Source organism: Mirounga angustirostris, unplaced genomic scaffold, assembly GCF_029215605.1.
Source record: "Mirounga angustirostris isolate CCGP_5_RB_7025 unplaced genomic scaffold, mMirAng1.0.hap1 SCAF_11, whole genome shotgun sequence".
In the NCBI taxonomy this organism is placed as follows: Eukaryota; Metazoa; Chordata; class Mammalia; order Carnivora; family Phocidae; genus Mirounga; species Mirounga angustirostris.
In genome coordinates, this window is record NW_026991719.1 from 62662414 (window position 1) to 62684131 (window position 21718).

General features: G+C 37.6%; 1 protein-coding gene across 1 annotated transcript; it reads right to left on the bottom strand.

Moving 5' to 3' along the window:
• Window positions 1-3413: 3413 nt before the first annotated feature.
• CYSLTR1 (cysteinyl leukotriene receptor 1) lies at window positions 3414-4470 on the bottom strand. The gene has a single exon (XM_045897234.1). It carries the CDS (start codon window positions 4434-4436, stop codon window positions 3414-3416), a length of 1023 nt encoding a protein of 340 aa, XP_045753190.1. The 5' UTR covers window positions 4437-4470.
• Between the last annotated feature and the right edge of the window lie 17248 nt (window positions 4471-21718).

Genomic DNA, 21718 nt, shown 5'->3' on the forward strand with positions numbered 1-21718 from the left:
TGGGGTCTGTTCCTCTCCCTTCTTTGAAATTATGGTATCCCTCCCATTTGTGGTTAGTATCACCAGAAGTTTGGTTCCCAACTGTGTTTCTGCCTCTCCTACCATTTTTGATGTGGCTTCCTCTCTACAGTTAGCTGTGAAAAGTCTGTTCTGTCAGTTTTGGGTCATTTTCTGGGTTGGTTGCACTGATGTGGCTGTTATTGTATTCATGGGATGAGGTGAACTTAGGATCCTCCTACTCTGCCATCTTCCCAAGCTCTCTCCCATTTAGCTCCTTTAGTATCAGAAAAAGGCAATCTAACCCAGGTTATGCACATGAAGAAGAATAGAATAAGTGAGCTTCTTTTCATACCTCTAGTGCAGTGGTGCTTACTAAAAAGGGCCCACAAATTTACATTGCTCTGAAATCCAATCTCACCTTTCAAGCTTCTGAATTTTTCACTGTTGGAGTTTCTAAAGCATTAGTAAAGTTAGATATTGAGGTATATATTTAATTATCTCAAAAGACCATTAAAAGTCAATTAAAAATGAAAAATCATATTATTAGAGTGAAAGCCAGGAGATTTTGAAAACAAAGAAAACCAAAGTTTACAGTTTGAGATGAGTATACAAAACCATTTATGTTTATTCTGTAGAATAAAATACAAAGCATTGCCTTAATATTTGAAATTATTTTTTGAGGTACTGAACCTATATTGGCTGAACAAAATAAAGAAGCCAAGTGTATAATGAAAATGAGCTTGAATAGCTGATGAGTTTTCAAAGGACTGTTAGAAACCAAAGGAATGTGTGTGAAGACTGTGGCATAGGAATGCCACAGGGTATTATATAGACATTAGAAATTATAAACATTAAAGTCCTTCTAATGTCAATATTCTAGGATAGTATACAATATTCTTAAGATGTTTTTCCAAATAAAATCATAAGCTTTAGTTCATGGTTCCTGTGTTCATGTATTTAAAAAATTAAGCATATAGTTTATTTAAACCTGTTTTGTAAAATAAACAAATCATTGAAAAAAAAAACCCCTCACTTCTACTTCTTATTTTGAAGGTAGAAAATGGTCCAGCAGGATAGCATAGCAAATTAAGAAATTGAGTTCTGTAGTCAGACTGCCTAGATTTGAATCCTAGTTCTGATCCTTACTAGCTGTCTGACAATGGGCAAGGTACTTAATTTCTTTGTGCCTCAGTTTTTAAATCAGCAAACTAGGAATAAGAATGGTATATATATTACAGAACAATTATAAGTATTAAATGAGGTGATACAGATAAAACACTTAAAACAGAATAAAAGCTCATTAATCGTTAGGTACCATAATTTAAAGGCATAGTTTTTAACCTGAAGGAATTGATAATTCCATAAAGTGATGATTCCACTTTGGGAGAAAATACTTACACATATGAAAAAACTGGAAAATAATTAAGTATTAAACAGTTTCATATAAGATATAAACAAATGATGTAAAGGATAACAACAAATTTGTGGTTAGCTTGTCAGTATGCTTCTGTGTGGGAGAAAGTGGGACTGCTAGCAGAAGTGAGAACATAGGAAAACACCTAGAAGTGTGAATAAGTAAGACAAAAGGTTCTTTTATGTGCATTAGAATTTAACTATGCCCATATTTTGTTTAAATCTTTAAAAATTTAGAATCCATGTTGTAAGTATGAATCAGTATATTTAAGTAACAAAACCATCTATAAGTACTTTAAAATTATTTAAGGGTAAAACTTTAACATATATGTTAATATATGTGTGTATGTTATGATCACATTTGAGTTTCAAAAATGCCCGGTAAAAAAAGGCAAGACAAGTATTATTATTACCATTTTACAAATGAGGAAGCTGAGGATCAGAATTTATGTCACTTGCTTAAAGTTACACCACTAGTAAGTAATAGACCCGATTAGCAACCAGGTTTTCTAGCTTTCAATTTAGTGCTCTTCTATCACACTATACTTACTGAGTAGCAGAAAGCTTAGAACACGAGAAATGAGGACTGAATGTTTTGATAGATATTATGTTTGATCTTCACCTCAAACAAGGAAAAAATGGTATAGGATAAAAGTGTAGATACTGCCAAATCTCAGGTATGTTAAAAATAAATGGGCACTAGTTAGTTATACTATGCCTTAGAGGTCCTCTTTCTTTTTGTTTTGAGTGTTTTCCTAAGGGGTTGCAACATTAGAATGAAATAGAAGTAACATACACATGGAAGATTCAGATAGAATCCTTTCATAGTTTTTTTCTTCACCATTATCATTTATTTCCTCTGAGGTAATGTGCCTTTTGAAACACAGAATAAAGGAACAGACCACACTTCAGCAAAAGCTTGCCCATGAATATTATATTTCAGCCATAATCAAGCTGTTGTGTTTTAAGAACAAAGTTTCCACTGTAATATAAAACCCACTGTAAACATCTTGATATTCCTGTCAACATGCCAATAGAGAAGAAAAAGTATAAAATAATAATAAAACTTGTAATTAACTTCCATTCATAAATGCATATCATGGAACAAAATCTCTGACATAGTTATATAAGTATAAATACTTATTAAAACAACTTGTAATAGCAACATTCAAATTTTATTCAGAAACCCACTGTAGCTAGTTTTGATCCCAATAATAAGCATGTAGAAAAGTAGAACCCTTTCCCTCTGCTTTAGATAAAGTTTAAATTACTTCTATTCATATATGGGAGTGTCAGTTGTCTGGTTCTTAAGGAAGATTGTATGTCATGTAGGGAGAGAATTCCCTGTAAGAACTTCAGTAAGCAACAAAAACTCCACCATTCTCTTTTGAGGGTCTGGGTCAGGAGCAGAAGAAAATTGGACACAAACTGGCTTTTGACCAAGTTCATATTCCTCAGTTTCCAATTGCACATTGCATGGAGTCTTTAGGGCCATTTGGCTGGATACTAAGGTGTTCTAGCACTTGCATATTCTGTTTTGGAAGAAATGGCCTTACTTTGCCTAGTCAGTCAGTACTTCAAAGGAAGAGGGTGACAGGACATTTTGTGTAGCTCCTGGGTCATTCCAGTTCTCATCTGATGGCATGCATGCAAAGGAATATGTTAGGATGATTGTATCTTAAAGGGCTAGTTCTTATCCTTTCTGAAGCTTTTATTTGGTCTCAGATCCATTTTTTTACAATGCCAAGACAAAAATATTCTTCACCTTTCAGTGAATGATCAAAAAACCACTTATAATTTAGTTAATAGTTGTGGACTGAATTTTTAACACTTAAAATATCTTTAGGACCTGTAACAGTGTGGATTCATAAATGAGATCTATTTATAGGCATACGTTAAGTATTTGTAAATTATTAATGGAAATGCTCATTTTTATTGTAGATAATTTGAGGTAATACTTGTTTGGGAAACTATTAATTTTCATTGGAAATGGGTTTAAATTATTCTTTACATGTTTCTTCTCCTTTTTCTGGCAAAGAGGCCTTTTTCTTGGATACATAAGTCACACTGGACAAGGAATGCTTTCTAAATGTAGACAGTCGTCTCCTAAAGTTCCCCCCTGAAAAGAAATATAGGAGAGGGTCAAAGCAACAATTTGATGCAGCCAGAGACAAGGTTATGACCACTGACTTCTGCATTCTAAGAACAGAATCACAGGGTTTAGTTTCATTGTGTAAAAAATGAAGGTGGATGGTGCGTTGAATATGATATGGCATGAAGCTGATCAAAAAAGCAGCTGTCACAACTATGATCATTCCTATAGCTTTTTTACGGCTTGATAGATTTTTCTTCATTGAATTTTTAAGTAAGGTTAAAATGATCATTGTGTAACAGACAATTATAATAACAAAAGGAATGATAAATCCGATAAACAATGACACATAATGCAAGACCAAAACATGATTTTTAGCCTGATTGTCCTGTGGAGGCTCAAAGCACTTGGTATTGTTTTTCTCATCTTTGTAAGATGTGGACATTAAAAATGGAGAACTGGTCAAAATCACAAAAATCCAAATGCTAACACACACAAGCCTGGCTTTCTTCTGTGTAACCAAATTAATGTTCTGGACTGGAAAAACAATTGCAATACATCGGAAAAAGCTCATGGCTGTCATAAAGAAGATACTACAATAGAGGTTGACATACAAGGCATAAGTGCTGAGGCGGCACAAAATGTCACCAAAAAGCCAAATGCCTTTGTGAACATAATAAACTACACGGAGAGGCAGTGTACACACACACAGTAGATCTGCTACTGCTAAATTAATCATGTATACTTGGAAAGCTGACTTCTCATGATACGTTTTTATGAGGACATAGAGCACAAAGCTATTGCCAAGGAAGCCCACAACAGAGATCATAGAGTACAAGGTGGAATACACTTGATTGCGGAAGTCATCAATAGTGTCATTGCACGTGTTATTATTGGCAGAAGATACTGTCAGATTCCCGACTCCATCCATGTTTCTCTAGGAATGTCTGCTTGGTGCCTACAATATATACATACATACATACATACATACATACATACATACATATATATAAATTCTTGTCAATTTTTATCAGACAATAAATTACAGGAATTACTAAGATTTCACTTTATATTGTCATTATATATACTTTTTGACCATGGCAGGAAGTACAGGTAGTGGGGCAATAAAGAAGGATTCAGCTGCACCTTGCCTCCAGGAGAAGAGTTTGCATCCTATAGGCATCAAGAAAACTCTTTTTCCCTCATTTCCACCCAAGTTTGCCTAATGGACTTCCTCTTAATCTTTAAAACCTAGCTAAAATAGCTCTGCTTTTCTTTAAGTCATATTACTCTAGTACTATTCTGTAAATCTTCTTTTTAATTGAGTTTTTCCATTAGATAAAAGCTTTAAGGATAGTCGTTTTTCATAAATATAAATATCCATCTATCTATCATCTACCTATCTATCTACAGCTATCTATCTATCATCATCTATCTATTGGAAGAGCATTGAATTCTCTTGGAGAATAAAGTCTAGGTGAAAATGCTTGGTTCGTTCAAGAAGAGGGCTTCTAGGTAACATCTGCTGGTTGATGCTCATCTAATTGTTTTAATGAGAGAAAACAGTTCCAAAGAAGTAAAACACATTTTGAAAAATCTGCACCATAAGTTAAGGCTCTGAGGAAAGATGCAGCATAACTAGTTAAAATATACATTCTGGGTAAGGATATTGTTGTAGCTGTTTATTTTTGTTCTCTTCCTAGACTCACTCTCAAAACCATACTATTCAACCATACATGGTCATTTCTTTTATACCAAGAGGTTGTTACTTGGTCTAGCTTAGTTAAGCTACATCAAGACAGTCAATTAAGTCAGTAAACAAGCTCTGATCAGACAGATCTAGGGATGAGACAATGTGGAAATGATGATTTCTAGTGTTCCTCCAGATTCTTTTATTCTTTAAGAAAGTGGGAGCAACTCATCAATACAGAATATGGTGGCTAATCTTTTTTTTGGGGTGGATAATATTTGATTGAAGTCTGATTTCTGGGCCTTTTACACAGCTGTTTCTCCCTAGTAAAAGACAGTTGGGGTTTGTAAGGTGGAAAGACTGCTTGAACATGCAAGAACTCCAAGCAATGGAAGGGACTGATCTTGTCTCTGAATTATAGATACAGAAACAAACAGGTATAGTAGTGGTTGTAGGTGGGATATAACTTCCAGGTTTACTACTGCTAACAACTTGGCTAGTTGCTTCATTTTTTCCTTTAATTAAAAAATGTCATAATTTTGCACCAAGAACTGTTGGTATATTGACAAAAAATTGAAGATGAATCATTCTGAGGGTGGATATCTAAGATCAAAGAGAAAAATGAGTCAACTATTCCCAACTTCTGCATTATTTCTTAGTTTGCTTTCTGGTTACTTGCCTCTTTCACCATTGGTTCCCTGAACTCAAGTGCAATTGTGGAAAAGAGGGAAACTGCTAAACTTAATCAAGTCTTCTTCTGTTTAGCCTTGTTACTAGGGTTCCACAAATTGGGCAGTTATGATGAGGCACTAGATGGCGCTGTTGAGATTTTTGCTATAAGCTTTGTTTTAAGAACTACACTTGAAAGGTATTAGATAATTACCATCTGTCTTTCCTACCACCATCAATCCTCACTACATCCTCCTAAAAACCCTAGAAAAATTTTCCATATATTGGAGCTTCTTCCAATTATATCATATTCTGTTCTAAAACCTTCAATGGTCCCTGAGGGCTTTCAGAACAAAATCCAAACTTCTTTGCCTGATATTTAAAGCTCTCTATAGTCTAGTTGCAACTAAATTTTCCTAGCTTCTCTCTCACTTTTCTTGTTTGCACACCCTATAGTTCAATGAAACAACTATTTTACTATGCTAGGGACATGTGCTACATGTTTTCTCACCTGTCTTTTTTCATGCTATTTCTTTTTCCTGAAATACTCTTTCCTCCATCTAGATATATGCAAAAACTACGCACCCTTTAGCTCAAATTACACCCTTTTTGGGTGTACAGACTTTAAGACTTTCTTCATCCTCCTTCCAAAGTAATTTCTATCATTTTCCTTTCTAAGGAACTGTAAATTTTTCTTTCAGATCAATGATTTGTATGCATATGTTATCTTCCCTTACAGACCATCTGGTTGATATATAAGAAGGCATGTCACACAGGGCTAAGACATATGTACTTTGACAATAAGTGCTCAATAAATGCTAATTGAGTGAATGAATAAATGAATGATGAACAAGTTTGTCATTTTAAAGTATTTATCATTCAAAACCACTTAGAGTTATCTTTGTATTCCAGTATCATTTAAAATCTTTCCAGCCTCAGAGCCTAAAGTAAAGTTACTTCCTAAGGTATTAAGGAAGGAACTAAATCATAATGCTAACTGTAAGATTAAAAAACATTCATATCTTGACACAGAATAATCATTTGTTTTTCTGTTAAATATTATAAATTTGACATTCTGAGATCTTTGAATGAAAGGTGCCTAATAAAACTGATAAATAAATTAATGGAAAACAGATGGTCATTAGTCCCATTAATAAATTCTCCAGTGCTACAGACCAAAATAAGCTTTCCTAGTAATGTTGGTATTTAGGTTCAATTGTTTATTTATAACTAAGTCAAGTCAATGACTTATATTAGGTCATAAAAAGAAAATTGTAAAACTTTCAATCAAGTAATGAATCCTAGAGGGATAGAGATCATTTAGTCTAAGCCACTCATTTCACAAATTATGGCTTTGCTTGTCTTTAACAGCATTTAATTTATTTTTATAGAATTTACTGTGATCCCCAAATAATGAGACCCACAATATATGGATTCAGAGATAGCCCTGCCTTCAAGCCCCTCATCGTCTGTGGGGGAGAGGAGTGATAACTCAGAAATATGGAAAGGTTACAATACAGTATGGTAAGAACTATCTTAGAACAAAGCAAATGGGCTAATAATTGGTTAATATAAACAAGCAATAAACACAAAATGAATTTTTTTGTGCAGATGACAAAGGAAGTTACTTTGTTTAGATAATTTGCCGGTTGAAGAAACAAGATTGATTTAGAAAATGGAACCATACCTCTTTCTGACACTGCAGTGCTTTTCACAAATGTTCCTAGTTAGTGGTCAGTGCTTCTTATGATGTAATTTCCGATGAAGCCTAAGATGACATCACAAGATTGAAAAGGAAGTCAATGACCTTAGAAGTAGCCCAGAAGGGTCATGGGAACTTAGTGGCCTTAAGTACAGATCCAGGGTGTGTCATGGGACATCACAGCTTTACTGACAGATTTAGGGCTAGTTATTGGATTCCATGCCTCCTTTTTTTTTTTTTTAAGTTTTTAATTTTATTATGTTATGTTAGTCACCATACAATATATCATTAGTTTTTGATGTAGTGATCCACGATCCATTGTTTTCGTATAACACCCAGTGCTCCATGTAGTACGTGCCCTCCTTAATACCCATCACTGGGCTAACCAATCCCCCCTCCACCCTCCCCTTTAAAACCCTGTGTGTTTCTCAGGTCCATAGTCTCTCATGGTTCATCTCTCCCTCCAATTCCCCCCGCCTATTTTTCCCTTCCTTCTCTTAATGTCCCCCATGTTATTCCTTATGTTCCACAAATAAGTGAAACCATATGATAATTGACTTTCTCTGCTTGACTTATTTCACTTAGCATAATCTCCTCCAGTCCCATCCATGTTGATGTAAAAGTTGGGTATTCATCTTTTCTGATGGCTGAGTAATATTCCATTGTATATATGGACCACATCTTCTTTATCCATTCATCTGTTGAAGGGCATCTCGGCTCTTTCCACAGTTTGGCTATTGCAGACATTGCTGCTATGAACATTGGGGTGCATATGGCCCTTCTTTTCACTACATCTGTGTCTTTGGGGTAAATACCCAGGAGTGCAACTGCTGGGTCATAGGGTAGCTCTATTTTTAAATTTTTGAGGAACCTCCACACTGTTTTCCAAAGTGGCTGTACCAACTTGCATTCCCACCAACAGTGTAAGAGGGTTCCCCTTTCTCCACAACCTCTCCAACATTTGCTGTTTCTTTCCCTGTCCATTTTGGCCATTCTAACTGGTGTAAGGTGGTATCTCAGTGTGGTTTTGATTTGGATTTCCCTGATGGCTAATGATGATGAACATTTTTTCATGTGTCTGTTAGCCATTTGTATGTCTTCTTCAGAGAAGTGTCTGTTCATCTCTTCTGCCCACTTTTTGACTTGATTATTTGTTTTTTGGGTGTTGAGTTTGAGAAGTTCTTTATAGATCTTGGATACCAGCCCTTTATCTGTAGTGTTATTTGCAAATATCTTCTCCCATTCTGTGGGTTGCCTCTTTGTTTTGTTGATTGTTTCCTTTGTTGTGCAGAAGCTTTTTATCTTGATGAAGTCCCAAAAGTTCATTTTTGCTTTTGTTTCACTAGCTTTTGGAGATGTATCTTGAAAGAAGTTGCTGTGGCCGATGTCAAAGAGGTTACTGCCTATGTTCTCCTCTAGGATTTTGATGGCTTCCTGTCTCACTTTGAGGTCTTTCATCCACTTTGAGTTTATCTTTGTGAATGGTGTTAGAGAATGGTCGAGTTTCATTCTTCTGCATGTGGCTGTCCAATTGTCCCAGCACCATTTATTGAAGAGACTTTCTTTTTTCCATTGCATGTTTTTTCCTGCTTTGTCAAAGATTATTTGACCATAGAGTTGAGGGTCCATATCTGGCTTCTGTATTGTGTTCCATTGGTCTATATGTCTGTTTTTGTGCCAGTACCATGCTGTCTTGGTGATCACCGCTTTGTAATATAGCTTGAAATCGGGCAACGTGATGCCCCCAGTTTTGTTTTTCTTTTTCAGGGTGTTTTTCTTTTTCAACATCTCCTTGGCGATTCGGGGTCTTTTCTGATTCCATACAAATTTTAGGATTGTTTGTTCCAGCACTTTGAAAAATGTCATTGGAATTTTGATTGGGATGGCATTGAAGGTATAGATTGCTCTGGGTAGCATAGACATTTTAACAATGTTTATTCTTCCGATCCATGAGCATGGAATATTTTTCCATCTTTTTGTGTCGTCTTCAATTTCTTTCATGAGTGTTTTGTAGTTCCTAGAGTATAGATCCTTTACCTCTTTGGTTAGGTTTGTTCCAAGGTATCTTATGGTTTTTGGTGCTACTGTAAATGGAATCGTTTCTTTCATTTCTCTTTCAACAGCTGCGTTGTTAGTGTATAAGAAAGCAACTGATTTCTGTGCATTGATTTTGTATCCTGCCACATTACTGAATTGCTGGATGAGTTCTAGTAATTTTGGGGTGGAGTCTTTTGGGTTTTCCACATAAAGTATCATGTCGTCTGCGAAAAGAGAGAGTTTGACTTCTTTGCCAATTTGAATACATTTTATTTATTTTTGTTGTCTGATTGCTGTTGCTAGGACTTCTAGTACTATGTTGAACAAAAGTGAGAGTGGTCACCCTTGACGTGTTTCTGATCTTTTTTTTTTTTAAAGATTTTATTTATTTATTTGAGAGAGAGAATGAGATAGAGAGCATGAGAGGGGGGAGGGTCAGAGAGAGAGGCAGACTCCCTGCTGAGCAGGGAGCCCGACGTGGAACTTGATCCCGGGACTCCAGGATCATGACCTGAGCCGAAGGCAGTCACTTAATCACCTGAGCCACCCAGGCGCCCGACGTGTTTCTGATCTTAAGGGAAAGGCTCTCAGCTTTTCCGCATTGAGGATATTTGCTGTGGGTTTTTCATAGATGGATTTTATGAGCTTGAGGAATGTTTCCTGTATCCCTATACTCTGGAGAGTTTTAATCAGGAAAGGATGTTGTATTTTGTCAAATGCTTTTTCTGCATCAATTGAGAGGACCATATGGTTCTTCTCCCTCCTCTTATTAATGTGTTCTATCACAATGATTGATTTGCGAATGTTGAACCACCATTCCATCCCAGGGATAAATCCCACTTGGTCATGGTGGATGATCCTTTTAATGTATTGTTGGATCCTACTAGCTAGGATTTTGTTGAGGATTTTGGAATCCATATTCATCGGGAATATCGGTCTGAAATTCTCCTTTTTTGATGGGGTCTTTGCCTGGTTTGGGGATTAAGGTAATGCTGGCCTCATAGAATGAGTTTGGAAGTTTTCCTTCTGTTTCTCTTTTTTGAAACAGCTTCAGTAGAATAGGTATTATTTCTTCTTTGAATATTTGGTAGAATCCCCCAGGAATTCCATCAGGCACTGGACTCTTGTTTTTTGGGAGGTTTTTAATCACTGCTTCAATCTCATTCCTGGTTATTGGCCTATTCCGGTTGTCAATTTCTTCCTGTTTCAGTCTTGGCAGCTTATAGGTTTCCAGGAAGGCCTCCATTTCATCCAGATTGCTCAGTTTATGGGCATATAGTTGTTGATAATAATTTCTAATAACTGTTTCTATTTCCTTGGTGTTGGTTGTGATCTCTCCCCTTTCATTCATAATTTTATTAATTTGCGTCCTTTCTCTCTTCTTTTGGATAAGTCTGGCCAGTGGTTTATCAATGTTATTAATTCTTTCAAAGAACCAACTTCTAGTTTCATTGATCTGATCTACTGTGTTTCTGGTTTCTAATTCATTGATTTCTGCTCTAATTTTAATTATTTCTCTTCTAATGCATGGCTTAGGCATCGTTTGTTGCTTTTTTTTCTAGTTCTTTAAGGTGTAGCGTTAGTTGGTGAACTTGGGATTTTTCTATTTTTTTGAGTGAGGCTTGGATGGCTATGTATTTCCCCCTTAGGACCACCTTTGCAGTATCCCATAGGTTTTGGACCAATATGTTTTCGTTCTCATTGATTTCCATGAATTGTTTAAGTTCTTCTTTGATTTCTTGGTTGACCCAAACATTCTTGAGCAGAGTGGTCTTTCACTTCCAAGTGTTTGAATTTCTGCCAAATTTTGTCTTGTGATTGAGTTCCAGTTTTAGAGCATTGTGGTCTGAGAATATGCAGGGAATAATCTCAATCTTTTGGTATCGGTTGATACCTGATTTGTGACCCAGTATATGGTCTATTCTGGAGAAAGTTCCATGTGCGCTCGAGAAGAATGAGTATTTTGTTGTTTTAAGGTGGAATGTTCTGTATATATCTATGAGGTCCATCTGGTCCAGTGTGTCATTCAAAGCGCTTGTTTCCTTGGTGATTTTCTGCTTAGATGATCTGTCCATTGCTGAGAGTGGAGTATTGAGGTCTCCTACAATTAATGTATTGTTATCAATATGACTCTTTATTTTGGTTAACAGTTGGCTTATGTGATGGCTGCTCCCATGTTGAGGGCATAGATATTTACAGTTGTTAGATCTTCTTGTTGGATAGACCCTTTAAGATTGATATAGTGTCCTTCTGTGTCTCTTATTACAGACTTTAGTTTAAAATCTATTTTGTCTGATATAAGAATTGCTACCCCAGCTTTCTTTTGAGGTCCGCTGGCATGGAAGATGGATCTCCATCCCTTCACTTTCAGTCTGGATGTATCTTTAGGTTCAAAATGAGTCTCTTGTAGACAGCATATGGATGGGTCCTGTCTTTTTATCCAATCTGCAACCCTGTGCCGTTTTATGGGAGCGTTTAGGCCATTCACGTTGAGAGTGATTATTGAAAGATATGAATTAATTGTCATCATGTTGCCTGTGAAGACGTTGTTTTTATAGATTGTCCCTGTAAATTTCTGTTGTAGATCACTCTTGGGGTCTTTCTCCTTTTATAGAACCCCCCTTTATATTTCTTGCAGGGCCAGCTTAGTGGTCACATATTCTTTCAGTTTCTGCCAGTTGTGGAAGCTCTGCATCTCTCCATCTATTCTAAATGAAAGCCTTGCTGGATAAAGTATTCTTGGCTGCATGTTCTTCTCGTTTAGTACCCTGAATATGTCTTGCCAGGCCTTTCTGGCTTGCCAGGTCTCTGTGGATAGGTCTGATGTTATTCTGATGTTCTTCATTCTGTAAGTAAGGACTCTCTTCCCCCTAACTGCCCTTAAGATGGTTTCCTTGGTTCTAAGATTTGCAAGTTTTACTATTACATGCCGGGGTGTTGGCCCATTTTCCTTGATCTTAGGAGGGGTCCTCTCTGCCTCTAGGACTTGAATGTTTGTTTAATTTCCCAGATTAGGGAAGTTCTCAGCTACAATTTGCTGAAATACATCTTCTAGTCCTGTCTCTCTCTCCACTCCCTCCAGTATTCCAATTATTCTGACATTGGAATGCATCATGGTGTCACTTATTTCTCTGATTTGATTTTCATGCATTCTGAGTTGTTTTTCCCTGGCCTCCTCTTTTCCCTTTTTATCTATTATATTGTCTTCCAGGTCGCTTATTCTCTCTTCTGTCTCAGTTACCCTAGCTGTTACATTATCTAGATTGGATTGGATCTCATTGATAGCATTTTTAAGTTCTGCCAATTCACCTTTTATTTCTGCCCTTAGAGACTCTATGTTGCCATTAATTGATTTCTCCATTCTAGCCATTGTCTTCACAATTGCTAGCCTGAATTCCATCTCTGACATCTTGGTTATATCTGCATCCATTTGTAAACCTGCAGCATAAGTCATAATCTCGGAGTCTTTTCTATTTTGGGGGCTTCTCCTCCTAGTCATTCTGTTGATGGGTGTTTGAGGGAATGTATGGAGTCCAAATTATTGACCAGAACCCAAGCAAGATGCACCTGTTTTCTTGGGACCTTAGGGTTGCTGGCCTCTTGTTTTCCCAGCCTGTTCTGCGGGAGGGGCCTGCCACGCTGTTACTCAGGCAACCCTGTTTGGGCGGAGTTGCCCTGTGCCCCTGTGGCGGAGGATGGGCTTAGTGGGAATCAGTCTTTGGGGCTTTTGTTTTCTGGCGCCTTTCCCTGGTGGCTTTCCATGTCTCTTCCACCAGTCAGAGCAGAAGAGACTGTTTCCAACTCTCTGCCTCAGAGCAGAGAGACCTCAGTCTGTTCTTCAGTGAGCCCTCCAGGCCACACTGTCTCCATTTCTGTCCGTGCTGCTATGAACTGCAGCGTCCTGGGTTGTGCGCCCTTCCGCAGCGCCCCCAGTCCTGCCTCCAGGTCGGGGCACGTCTTTGCCCTTTGTGCTTCTAAAACTGCCAGCTGCTCCCAGTTCGCGTGCGCGCGACTCCACCGCTTGGGGTTTCCACCCCCGGGGGTTGCAGTTCACTGGCATGACCCGGCACACCGGGTTTCCATCTCGGAGGCTGCAGTTCGCGTGCGCGCGACTGTCGCTCCGGTTTCTGTCCGGGTGGGCTGCGGTTCGCGTGCACGCGACCCTGCCAGTCTGGTTTTCCACTCCGGGGGCTGCCCTAAAGTTCTTTCCCGACGCTACCGGTCTTTTAATCTGTGCCCCATTCGCAGCACGAGAGGCTGTCACTCACTGGCAGTGTAGGATCCCCATGTCCAGGCAGCCCCCTCTGCCATTTATCCTCCGATATCTGCCTGCAGAATCACAGCTCTCTGCTTCGTACCTCAAAACCAACTGCCTGCGATATTCTCTTTGTAGAGATCCAGATCTTCTTACATCTCAGGCTGGTTTCCTGGGTGCTCAGAATGGTCTGGTAGATATCCAGCTCATTTCCAGGGACCAGTTGAAATAGGGTCCCCTACTCCTCCACCATCTTTCCCCGACTTCCATGCCTCCTTCTTTCTCCTACATTCATTATTACAGCCCCCGTGGATGGGGGTGGAACTTATAATAATGACCAGGGCTGATTACAGATTTTTGTTGCTGTGTGCAGGAAGCTTCTGTATCTAACGATGAACCCAGTGTTATAAAAATATTCGTCTTTCTATGAAACCATGATATTTTTCCTATTTTCTCTTCTAAACTGTTTGTTATTAAGTTCAAAGGGGAAATAATTTGGAAGTTCATATCCAAGGATTTAGTTTGCTAGGAAGAAGAGTTAGCACATTAAAAATATCAAATATATCTGTTTGGAATAGCTTAGGGTTGGTTTTCCTTGAAGGAATGATGGGTTAGAAGACCTCGGATCCTTCTCCCTAAAATCTCATAATGTCAGTTATTGTTTATATCACTAATTTGACATATATTATATACCTTCAGAAATCAACTCTTCTGTAGTTTGTATTGTTAACTTTTCATGAGTATATCCTTCTTACCTTCAATTAAACTATATCAGAAAAATCTAACAAAGTATAACAAATCTCCAGGAAATGAACAGAGAAGGGCTTTTGTGAAATGGTAGCAACATGAACACTCCCCCCGCCCCTCACCAAGTTTGTATTCCCCTATGGCAATTTTCATCCTTGTCTGCAGGGACCACACAGGTTGGCCACTTTTCATTTATCTGTGGCCTAAGTACCCAAAAATAAATACCTTCCAGTTTATTCTTAGCAAGTATAAACACACCAGACCTTTCTAAGGGAACTCTGCTGAAAAAAAAGGAAATAAAAAGGAAAATAAAGGAAATTAAAAAATATAAAATGTAGACAAGTTTTAAAAGTAGGAATATGAGGGTGCCTGGGTGGCTCAGTCAGTTAAGCGGCTGCCTTCAGCTCAGGTCATGATCCCAGGGTCCTGGGATCGAGTCCCGCATAGGGCTCCCTGCTCAGCAGAGAGCCTGCTTCTCCCTCTCCCTCTGCTTGCTGTTCCCCCGCTTGTGCTCTCTCTCTCTCGCTCTCTGATAAATAAATAAAATCTTTTTTTTTTAGATTTTTTACATTTATTTATTTATTCATGAGAGACAGAGAGAGAGGCAGAGGGAGAAGCAGGCTCCCAAGGAGCAAGGAGCCCGATGCGGGACTTGATCCCAGGACCCTGAGATCATGACCTGAGCCGAAGGCAGACGCTTAACCATCTGAGCCACCCAGGCACCCAAATAAATAAAATCTTTAAAAAAAAATAATAAATAAAAGTAGGAATATGAACCTGCAGCTATAATATTGCTGTTTGAGTCCACTCTGTTTTCAGATAATTTTTTAGATCTTCTCCAATTTCTTTTTCCTTTCTGAATTCCCCTCCTTCTCCCAGTAAAGAATTGATATATGTAACTTACTACTAGCAGTCTGGGTGAAGTATGGGCTGCAGGTGGGGAACTAGTCAAACTGAGTTGGCTTTTATATTTTTTTACTCAGTCAGTAAGCTTTTTTTTTTTTTTTAGCTTGTCCTAGGTCTTTGTAATCATTAATAAAGGTATACTGACGGAATATCGAATGAAAAAAAATCTGTGAGCCTAAAATTAAATGATTTCACTCATCTACGGAGAAAATTAACTTTGCTCTGTCACAATTTTATGTTTAAACAAAGCTTATATTTCTTCCTAGTGTGGAAAGAGAAAGAAAGTTTGTGAATTTCTAAGACCCATCTATGAGAAGTGTAATATTACTAGGCTAATGTACTAGTTATCCATATCCATGGTAGCTGTACAATTATAGTTTAGTTCACTGTACATGCACAAGTGATTACATGTCATGTTGTCTGAGCAGCAGTGTTTCCTCAAGTTTGAGATTCTGAGGTATCTTCTATTATTTATTTATTTAGAAATTCTGAGCTTTGCGTATAGCAAGCACTCAATACTTTCACTCTTTGCCTTCCCCCCCCCCCTCAATTTCCTAGAGGACTCATGTCTCTGACAGCAGCTTCTGCCAAAATTGGATTCTACCATTCTCATCTGGGTGATTGGGTGGGTAGACATCAGGCAAAAAAGTAAAAGTGTGGATATATGATTTTTGATTTTAATTATTTAATTCAGGAATTACTTAGATCTTTTATTTGGGTCACCTTAAGTCCATGAGTATGTGTGTGTATATACTTTCCTTCAGCCTTTAGCCTCCATTGAACCTATAACCTGGTCAAGCTCCAGTGAATGAGGGAAATAAGAGATCCAGAAATAATCTGAGAATACAAGGTCCCTAATGTTGCTGCATTAGAACCACCTATGAACAAGAGTGACTTATACATTTTGTGGTCTGGGTAGAGCTGGTGATCTACCTACCCAGTCTGGTGTCTTATATTAAATGAAGATAGTAATAGTGCTTCTTCTTTTATTTCTAGTCAAACAAATAGCCATTCCTGTTCCTCTCAATCCAGTTTAGTACATTTCTCCATTGAAGTCCTTCAGTCTTTTGTTTGTACTTTTCTTGATAATTTTCATTTATTGTTTTGTGTCATAGTCATCTCTCTGGGTTTTCAATGTAAATGTCTTCATTATTCCCACCCCAATTCCACTAGACTTAAAGAGCAATAACCAAGTCTTATTCTTTCTGTATTTCATGCTTTACACAGTTCAGTGTTATTTAAATATTGGTTGATTTGAAATAATCAATTTTCTATATACTTTCAGTAATGTCTTATCAAAATCAGAAGGAGTCCTTGCATGGAGAAAGACAATGAACATGGTGGAAAGTTTGTAGGACTGATAGGCACAAGACCTGGATCATACTTCAGGCTATGGTGGATGATTAATTGTGCGATCTTGAGTAAATTACTTCCTCCTTGTGATCTCTTCATTTATCTACAATTCAATAGGTTTATATTATATATCTCTGAATTTCCTTTCAGTTTACCATTCTGTAAATCTATGAAGGGCAGGGTATCATGTTCCTTGGTTTAGTTTAATCTTAGAAAAAAAAAAGAGCACGTAGGATGAGAGATCTATGGCTTTAGTGAAGAGGAACATGGACAAAAGCTTGGTTTTTTAATAATGTTTTTAATAATGCAAATAATGTTTGCAAGCTTGATTTAAGACTAGTAGGTGTTCACTGTGTTTTAGGTGAACATCTGAGAGAAATATTCAATTCCTCTTTTATTATATTAGCTCTTCTCAGGATACAAATTTGGTCAGACCCTCTAAAGGCAACATAGAAGTTCTAGCTTTGACAGTGGTTTCTAAACTAAGTGCTAATCTTATGATGTAAAGTCGTCCCACTTTCTAGGGCATCTTTTTCACTGGCCTTACCCCTTTTGTTATACAATAACAAGTTACAACATCTCTTGTTCTGGCAGTATTATCACTATTCTTTAGATCTTCTAACAGAGAAACTTCTGAAGTTATCTTTGTCTTTTCCTCTTTGTCATCTTTTGTATGAGATGCACATCATGCTTGATCATATGGTGTTAGGGTTCCAGGACCAACAACACATCCACCCATATCTTGGCTAATACATGAAATCTATCCTACAGAGAATCTAACAAGCCTTAATTTCTGTTAAAATGACTTTATCTGATAATAAGGTTTTTTTTTTAAAGATTTTATTTATTTATTTGTCAGAGAGAGAGAGTGTGTACAAGCAGAGGGAACAGCAGGCAGAGGGAGAGGGAGAAGCACACTCTCCCACTGAGCAGGGAGCCTGATGTGGGGTTTGATCCCGGGACCCTGGGAACATGATCTGAGCCAAAGGCAGATGCTTAACTGACTGAGCCACCCAGGCATCCCTATCTGATACTAAGTTTTACTCTTTTTTCTCTTCATTCCTTTTGGTTACTGCTACTACTTCTTCACTTCTGGCTCTCATTACCCCATACATAGATGACATTATTACCTACTTTTTACATGCACCTTGTATTTTAGCCATGCTGAACTGTTTGTAATTCCTGGAGATGTTTCTCATACCCCATTAATTTCAGGCTCTTTTGTCTCAGAATCATCTTACACACTACTGCCACACTGGTCATTCTTTTTTTTTTTTTTACTTTTTAAATTATTTTTCACACTGGTCATTCTTTAACCTTCAGTTGCACTTGTCTTTTGGTTGCTCAAGATCCTACAATGGCTATAATAAAATCCCAACCCTATATTTCAGGCAACCTCGTCCACAATATAACCTTAGTCTCCTATCTAACTTTCTGTCTTACAGAGAAAGGTAACAATGACAGAAGCTAAAGGAATATTACTAGTTGGTGAAAGAAAAAATCCACTAGTAAACACTAAGGAGAGCCCTGAAATAATCTGTGGCATCTTTTTGGGTGTACAGTTTTCTCAAACTAAGATATGCTGTAGAATGAAAGTGACAGCTTAATTATTGGAATAGTGACATTTGGCAAAACTTGAGTTAGGGACAAGGTTACCCTGACATGCTGGTTTAAGATTCTGATTGTTTTGACAGGCATATTCCTTGAGTGTAGTATAGAGACCACCAAAGTAAGCCAATATCCTTGCTCTTCAGATCAGTGATTTTTTTCTCCCTGGGATTATGCCTTATAGTACCAAAGTTTAAGTTGTTTTTATTGTTATCTTGTCATCATTTACAAGTATCCATAGTTTTTATCCAAATCCTTTCCTCCAGGCCCACCTCCAGCCCCAACCTACTCGAACCATCTTTTGAGGAATAAAACATCTATTTTGACCTTGTTATTTATCCAATCTAAACAAATCATAAACATTTTTTTCCTTATAAGTAATATCTTGGGAAGTAGTCAAGTATACTTGATATCTCTAATAACACTAATTAGGGGAGATGCCAGGCCCAACTCTGATCAAGAGAATGACAGGTGGGAGTTTGTGTGTAGTCTGCTGTTTGGACTTTAAAATGATCTTAGGCGATGACCTTAATTCTGAAATTTGGCTCCCAAAACACTGTGAGAAAAAATTTTGAAAACACACAAACAAGAATAGCTGTATAAATCTAAATTTGGGGACCTCACACTACTGATTGCATTTTGTTGGAATAAAGCAAATTATAAATCTTTTTACTTGGGAAAAAGATTCATTTATTTGGGTTTTTAAGTGCCCAAGGAACCAGAATAGCCTGCATTAGGAGAGAGATATACATTCTATAAGGAACAAGAAGAAAATGTGGAAATTTACACTGAGCCTACTTTTTTTTCCAAAAATACAGGGAGACAGTGAAATAATTCAAAATTAGAGGAAAAGGAACATGGTTGATTTTAAGATAAGTTGGTTTAAAAAAAATGTATGTTTTTGAGAAAGGTAGGTAGGTTATGGTGTTGGGGGTAGCAGTAAATTTCTTCAGTTTATATCATGGATAAGCAAGAGGACTACAGTTGTTTAAAATACCCAAAACTCCACCGTGAGGTTATAAATTCACTTTATTTTAAAGTTTAGAATTTGAGGGGTGCCTGGGTGGCTCAGTAGGTTAAGCATCTGCCTTCAGCTCAAGTCATGATTCCAGAGTCCTGGGATCAAGCCCTGCATCGGGCTCCTTGCTCAGCGGGGAGTCTGCTTCTCTCTCTCCCTCTGCCTGCCACTCCCCCTGCTCATGCTCTCTCTCTGTCAAATAAATAAATAAAATCTAAAAATAAAAGTTTAGAATTTGAAAAAATGGCCAAATAGAAAATATTTAGATTTAAGAACAATCTTAAGGAAGAATGTGGTCATTGATTTTAAATGTTTCCAAAAGACTAAAGAGAATGAAGTTCATAAAATGGCGACTGGATTTGGTAATTAGGAGGCCAGTGGTGACATTACAGAATACATTTCCAATAAAATATTGAATTTAGAACAAAAATACAAGGGTTAAAACTTTTTTTTTTAAAGATTTTATTTATTTGACAGAGAGAGACAGCGAGAGCAGGAACACAAGCAGGGGGAGTGGGAGAGGGAGAAGCAGGCTTCCCGCCGAGCAGGGAGCCCTATGTGGGACTCGATCCCAGGACCCTGGGATCATGACCTGAGCTGAAGGCAGACGCTTAACGACTGAGCCACCCAGGCGCCCCAAGGGTTAAAACTTTTAATTGGACTTTTTGGTCTCATTTAGATAATCATCATCAATAAAAAGAGAAAAAGGATGAAAGAAGATATATTAGTTTTCTATGGTTGTATAACAAATTATCATAAACTTAAAACAGCACTCACTTATTTTCTCTTAGTTACCATGGTTCAGGAGTTGAGGTATGAGTTATCTGGGTGCTCTGCTTAGGGTCTCACACAGCTGCAATCAAGTCAGCCAGGACTCTGACCTCACTGGAGGCTAGGGATCCTTTTCCAAGATCACTGGTTGTTGGCGGAATTCATTCCTTGTTATTGTATGATTGAGGCCCTGTTTTCTTGCTGACTGTTGGCCAGGAACCACTCTCAGCTCCTAGAGGTTACCCTCAGGCCCATGCCACATAAGCCCCTTCTCTCACAACATGGTTATTTGATTTGCTTGCTTCCAGGATATCAGGAGAGTGATTTCTCTCTTCAGATCTTTCTGAATTCTTTCTATGAACTTTAGGTTTTTTGTGTGTGTCGGGGGGCTGGTCTTTTAAAGGGCTCACCTGATTAAGTAGTGCCACCCAGGATAACTTCTTGTTTCGTTAACTGAAAACCAACTGATTGGTACACTAACACATGAATTAAATTCTCTCATATTCATAGTCCCATCCACACTCAAAGGGAGTTGATTATATAGGGCTTGTTCACAAGGGAGAAAGAATCCTGGGGCCATCTTTAAATTCCACCTACCAAAGACAAAATGTCTAGGAGGGGTTTTCTAGGGAGGAAAGTATGGTCCAAAGGCAAGCTAGAAAAATCTGCAGAAGAGTGGCAGCCCTAGAAGTGTGGATTTATACATAGAAATGCAAGGATGATTGGTTAAAGTTCTTCAAGTGGGTGTTCATTTCATCTCAGACATTTTTTTCCTGGCAAGGTGGGAGTGAAACAGTTGTAGTCTGTATATAAATGCTCTAACAGAAAAGATGATCAGAAATCTTGCCTCGAGTCCAGGTGAAGTCTCCTGGCTAACTTATAGGAAAAGCTAGGAATGCAACTGAAGGTTTCCAGATAAAGGCAAGATTTTTCAGTATGGAAAGAAGCTCTTTTAAAAAGGCACAAAATGCCATTAAAGAAGTACTCAATGGGGAAATAGATCTTCCGGTTGCTCAATAATGGGTAGCCTTTAGTGTGGAGGAACAGACTATACCTTATTTCCATAAATGTTACAGAACAGTACTGCAGTTACATTCTTCTCAAGAATATATACATTTTTGAGACTTCGGCAAGTACATCCCCAGGTATCTACTCTTAGTGAATAAAGTGAATTGGAAGTGGTCTATGACTATGTAAGTAAATGGTAGATGAAAAGTTAACTAAATTTAATTTAATTGAGCAAAATTCTTCTGGTTTTAATTATTTGATTAATGAAAAAATGAAATGTCTGCTGCATCATGTCTAAATTACCTCAAACTATTAAATATTCAGCTAAGCTTACTGAGGTTAAACAGAAATTTTTGAAGGATAAGGCTAGAAACTGAATCTCTAAGTTTAACTTCTATATAAATATTGGTAAATTATATATATATGAGAGATTGGTAAAAATACAAGAT